Source organism: Ananas comosus, unplaced genomic scaffold, assembly GCF_001540865.1.
Source record: "Ananas comosus cultivar F153 unplaced genomic scaffold, ASM154086v1, whole genome shotgun sequence".
In the NCBI taxonomy this organism is placed as follows: domain Eukaryota; kingdom Viridiplantae; phylum Streptophyta; class Magnoliopsida; order Poales; family Bromeliaceae; genus Ananas; species Ananas comosus.
The window spans coordinates 49,777-56,174 of NW_017893562.1; the positions used below are offsets into that span (position 1 = coordinate 49,777).

The 6,398-nt window shown below is 35.0% G+C and overlaps 1 protein-coding gene across 1 annotated transcript; it reads left to right on the forward strand.

Annotated features, from left to right (window-relative positions):
* Positions 1–1,972: 1,972 nt before the first annotated feature.
* LOC109706318 (12-oxophytodienoate reductase 1-like) lies at positions 1,973–2,962 on the forward strand (the record flags this gene model as incomplete). Its single annotated transcript, XM_020227096.1, has 2 exons — positions 1,973–2,159; positions 2,230–2,962. Coding segments are annotated over 2 exons (780 nt in total), but the record flags the coding sequence as incomplete, so codon positions are not given.
* Between the last annotated feature and the right edge of the window lie 3,436 nt (positions 2,963–6,398).

The window sequence follows — 6,398 nt, forward strand, 5'->3', positions numbered from 1 at the left end:
GTACGACGGTACTTATTTGAATAAATAAACGTTGAGATAGAAATGATACTTCATTGATAAAGGAGGTTTTAAATTCGACGACTTCTAGATCGTCTCAAAGCTTGTATAATACCAGTCATACCCTAGATCTCAAAACTGGATACCAAATCCTGCAAGACGATACTACGGTACAGTTCGTCTGAAAAATGATATTCTGTAATTCGATAATCTTTTGTTATAACTTTGATGGTTTAACTCTTTTTGTATGCTATACGTCTATGGGAAGGTTGTACGGTTTAGACCGTTTTCTTCTGTGGTGGGAAAAACACGTGTCGTAGGTGTTAACCGAAGGTACGGAGGTGGACAAGGAATCAGGTATATGGACCCCACAAACCCATTGGAACCCGTCAGAGACTCTGGGGACACCGGAGTCGTTAGTCTTCGGGTGGAACACAACGGGAAACTCTCATTATGTCTTACCGTACACCGACCCCTTATAAAGGTATTCTAGAACAAGAACAATTACCTCGGTCTTGTTAAGACTTCGTTTATTTTTTGTGGTTCAAGATTAAAAGGTGAGTTTATTTTTTCTTTCTTTCTTTTTGATATATATATGTTCTCTCTCTCTCTCTCTCTCTCTGTCTCTCTCCATTAATTTCTCATCGTGGACACCCTCTCTAGTTTAAACGGGTAGAACATACCTCACTCTTCTCCTTAACCACGGTAAAAACTAACAACTAGAGATGCATGGAGACAAGAGACAAGAGTCAAGAGAGGAACGAAAACAATCGAGACGAACCACCTTCTTTTGTCTCTCCCTCTTTACTATAAAATATCTCCTACAGAGTACACACTTTTCATTTCTCGTAGCCGAACAATACGAGTCCTTAATTCTTAGCCCACGTGGCCCAGGTGGTACGGTCTGGCACGTGTCAGTGTCTCACAAGCTATCTCCATCTTTATTCAGAAACGATATTGTCGATATGGTCTTATTTGCGTAGGATCTAGTTAAAATAACTGTCTTGGAAGATAGTAAGTGACATATTGTATCTAGGGGTGTCAACGAGCCGAACACGAGCGAGCTGGGGCCGGCTTGTGTTCGGCTCGTTTAATAAACGAGTCGAATACGAGCTGGCTCATTTAAGTATCGAGCTGAAAATTTCAGCTCATATTCGGCTCGTTAATAAATGAACCGAGCACGAGTTGGCCAACGAACAACAAGTTAAATGGATTAGGTTGGATACATATAAAAAGCTAAATTTATAAAATCTTACCCATTAAATTTTGATTTAACAATTGAAACTTTACATATAAATAAGTCCTTTTATAATTGAGCTCGGCTTTTTTTTTTTTTTGTGCAGAGCTACTATGTTATCGAAAGCATAAAATAGTTAGTGCTTTTAATTTTTTAGCCCTTAGAGTTGAGTGGTTCTCCTAGGGTTGAATGGTCCCCATTGGTTAATAATATTAATCCAATGGTTAGAAATGATCAAAAGGGTTAATCTAAGGGCCAAAAAATCGGAAGCATCAGATCCTCTATGCTTCCGATAACATAGTAGCTCTATTTTTTTTTTTTTTTTTGCTAAAAATCAAATAATAAAAATATATATTATATATATAGTTATTTATTTATATATATAAATATGTATTCGAGCTGTTATCGAGTCGAACACAAGCGAGCTGATCTTATCTCGTGTTCGGCTCGTTTATCAAAAGAACTGAAAAATTCAGTTCGTGTTCGACTCGTTTACTAAATGAGCGATTCGATCTCGAGCTCATTTTGAGCCGAACACGAGCTGGCTCGCGAATAGCGAGCTGGATTGCCACCCCTAGCTACATGTAGGCCACATTGTTGTCGCTCTTAGATTGTAGAGCAGACACAAGCATTGCCAAAATTTGGCTCTCATGAATAGTTAGTGCAGAGTCTAGTTAGAGCATAGCATTAATGTTTCTTAAGATTGATTGGTGATGATCCTCTCATACCTAATTTTGATCTGAATTTATAGATTACCAACCTAATGGGCAAGCACCAATTTCAAGCACGGACAAGCAAATAGGGCCTCAAACTCACCCTGATGGCACTGTGGAGGCCTACTCTCCCCCTCGACGGTTAACAACAGACGAGATCCCCCAAATCGTCAACGATTTCAGACTTGCCGCAAGGAATGCCATCGACGCTGGTAATCTCTCCAGTAACATAAAACTTCTACCACAAAACTTCACATTCACACTACTGTTACATACTTGCAGGCTTTGATGGGGTCGAAATACACGGTGCGCATGGCTATTTAATTGAGCAATTCATGAAGGACTGTGCTAACGACCGAACCGACGAGTACGGGGGGAGCCTTGAGAACCGGTGCCGCTTTGCGCTAGAGATTGTCGAAGCGGTCGTCAATGAGATCGGAGCAGGCAGAGTCGCAATAAAGCTCTCACCTTTTGAGGACTACATGGATTGCTGGGACTCAAATCCAGAAGCTCTTGGGCTCTACATGGTCAAATCGCTAAACAAGTACAACATTCTCTACTGCCATATGGTTGAACCCCGAATGTGTATCGTCGAAGGGCGGCGCCAAATCCCTCATAGGCTTCTTCCTATGAGGAAAGCTTTTAATGGAACTTTTATTCCCGTGGGAGGATACGATAGAGAGGAAGGGAACAAAGTGGTTAATGAAGGTTATGCTGATCTTGTGGCTTATGGCCGCTTGTTCTTGGCTAATCCTGATTTGCCGAAGCGATTCGAGCTTAATGCGCCATTGAATCAGTATGATAGAACGACATTTTACACTTCTGATCCTGTTGTTGGGTACACAGATTACCCATTTCTCGAGTCTTCTGTTTGAATTTTTTGCCGATTTGTTTTGTTAATCAATGTTAGTGATATGAGAGTGGTACGTAGAGTTGAGATTGTTGGTTTTCCTCATGTAACATGGCATTGTTTACACTACACAGGCATCATGAATAAAGTGATTTTACAGGTGAAGTATTGTTGTCTTGATTGTTTCTTTTGTGGGTAAATTTTCATCAGCATGGTTCGTACGATAGTTGTTAGGCGGACAAAAATTGTATGCGTATCGTCCCCATGCGGATGGGCACCTCATCGCCCATCAGACAAGCGGAACCGAAAAAAAACAGAAAATAAAAAACGTGCATACTGAGTTTTTAGAGAGAGAGAGAGAGAGAGAGTATCAAAGGAAGAGAAAGGGCCCATTCCCGCTCATCCTATGGGACACGCGGCGCGCCCATATGCATCGTCTCCAAACTTGTAGCTTGGAAATTATGTACATATAATTTTTGTTCTTATTAGGCAAATAGATGTGGAAATAATTTTGTTTGGTTTTGAGTAAAACATGGAGGCAGGTGAAAAGCAAAAAATTGAGCAAACTTCTAGCAAACGCTTTTTTGTAGATAACTGGCAGGTTAGGTTGAGATTCTATTTGAATGTATTGGATATTTTATTTAGTTCGATTTTCTCAATGAATATATAATATTTAGTAAATAAAGAATGGATTTTAGTGTCTATAATGAGTATCATATTCCGTATTCAAATTACTTTTTCAAACTAAGATTAATCACTTCGTAGAAAAAAAAATTTATTATTCTCTCAAATTATAAATATCAAAAAATTTTATCGAGTAAAAATTAAATTCTTCCAATCGTATAAAAATATTTTTATACAAATAAATTATTTCTTAAATAACTTATTTTGAGGTCAAAACATAGCCTAGCTTTATTATCCGGATCTAATAACTATGGGCCTAGATACAATAAACAGAATAGTTGAGAATAACAATAGAGTAGGGCATCTTCTCATGATGTCTTTTTTCCGAGGTTTTGCTAACTCATTTTTTAGCTTAATTCATTTTACTCAATAAATTAAGCAAATATTCTACTATCTTTTTTTTTTTAAAAAAAAGAGATTTAATAATATAGAGGCTGATCGATCGCTCCTAATATAGGTGGCAAAAGGTTTTATAGTTAGTACTTTGAGATCACAAATTCAAAATCTAGATCCTTCATATTTTCAATTAAATTTATTTTTAAAAAAATAAACAAAATGAATAGTATATTATATGTCTTTCTAAAAATAAAAAGGAGAGACGCTATGATTCCGTAGGTAAAATAATATCACTAAGACAGCTAAATTCCACCAGAGAGGCTGGAAGAACACGATCCCTCTCCATTGTGAATCTCGACACACGGAACAATATTTNAGGTTTTGCTAACTCATTTTTTAGCTTAATTCATTTTACTCAATAAATTAAGCAAATATTCTACTATCTTTTTTTTTAAAAAAAAGAGATTTAATAATATAGAGGCTGATCGATCGCTCCTAATATAGGTGGCAAAAAGTTTTATAGTTAGTACTTTGAGATCACAAATTCAAAATCTAAAACCTTCATATCTTCAATTAAATTTATTTTTTAAAAAATAAATAAAATGAATAACATATTATATTTCTCTCTAAAAATAAAAATGAGAGATGCTACGATTCATTCAAATAGGGTATATCCCTGTTTCCTCAAAAAAAAAAAAAAGAGATGCTACGATTCCGCAGGTAAAATAATATCACTAAGACAGCTAAATTCCACCAGAGAGGCTGGAAGAACACGATCCCTCTCCATTGTGAATGTCGACACACGGAACAATATTTTTCATATGATTTGAATACCAATAAATATAGTCTACTGTAGAATATTGATATGTGAATAAATTTATATGACACCTTGCACTACATTAATAAAAAAAAAATATCAACATGAGCTATATATCTAGAAGGGTACTCTCTTGTAGTATGCATTTTAGAACACTTTTAGTTTGGTTTAATTAGTTGGACTTTGCTCGGCACAAATCATAATTTTTTTGGCAATTGGACCGGATTCGGCGGGAAAAAATCATTTTTTAACACAGTTATTTCATACACGATCACAATATTCAATCACACGTCAGCAAATTTGCTTCAAAGTACAGCAATATATATATATATTTTTTAGTGTTATGCTATAATTAATTTGGGACGCATCTTTTGTGTATAGCTGTTGGGGAGAAGACTTTTTACTTCGGAGGCTACGGGTTGCGGGTAAGATCCGTTTCTCCCCGCCACCTCTCTCTACAAATACGTACACCCTGCGCTGTGTTTGCTCCCACAGAAACTCACGAGGCGAAACAGGGAGAGACGGGAAAGAAAAGGGTGAAAAAAATGCATAAATAAATAAAGAAAAAGAAGAGAGGCTTCACTCTCCCAGAGGTATCAATTCGATCTCTCCCAGAGGTCTCACTTCACTCTTCCCTTTATAATTACCACTTTGGTCCCTTAATATTGTCTTTTTGTCTTTTTTTCCCAAAGCATGTTTATACGAAAATGATACTAATTAGCAGAGTTATTTTTAATAGAAACCGATCATATTTATTAAATTTTATTTATTTCAGCTTGTATATAATAATCAGGTTCAATAAAACTTTTTTATTATATCTATGTTGTGTGTGCTTCTCAATCAAACTCCTAAGCTATTTCCTTATTTCTCTTAAAATTTTGAGAAAGCCTTGCCCTATATTAATTATTTGTAGCTCTTGCGAAATGGATTTTTGGATACACTAGCTAGCTTAACTATCAGGAAAAAAGGAAAGAAAGAATTTTCTAATTTTTCTTTTTAAGAAAAATAGATAGAATGCTATCTGTTTCGTTTATTTAGTTTAAAAATAAATGTAGTTAAAAATGTGAAGCAAATAGGTTTCGAACTTGAAATCTCAAATATTAATCACCAAATTTTTTACCACATGTGCTAGGGACGATCAATATGATTGTAGGATTGTTAATCTAAAATTTAGCTCTTATGCATGTTTGATTAATTCTTCAATGAATATGCTCTTTGACTAGTTCAATTCACTAGCAAGGTTAATTTAAAGAAAAACTAGATCATATTGTTTTCTTTTAAAGAAAGTTCTTTTTAGTATTTTAATTGTTAATTTGGTATAACTCCTTTTTCTTTTCTTTTCTTTTTTTTTTTTTGAAAGATAGTTTTTGTTTACTACATGCCTTGAACTACTGAAGTTCAGCTACTAGATTAATTCGTTTACAGTAGGAGGCTAAATTATTATTTAATTTATATATCCACTAGTATCAATTGTTGTAATCTATTCGTTAGCATCAATTGTTTTTTTTTAAAGCGATAGGTAGCATACTATCTGCTTCTTTTATTTTATTTAAAAATAAATTTAGTTGAAAATGTGAATCAATTAAAATGGAGTTGGGATAAAAGTATATAAAGATATGATTCTGCGTTTTTCAATGGGACCGTAAAAAATATATCGTAACCGACTCATAATAACATGCGGTTTTTTATCGTACTTTCTCCGTACGTAACGTATCGCACGTAACATAATTTTTTTATAATTCCAAACAAAGTCTTAGTCAACTA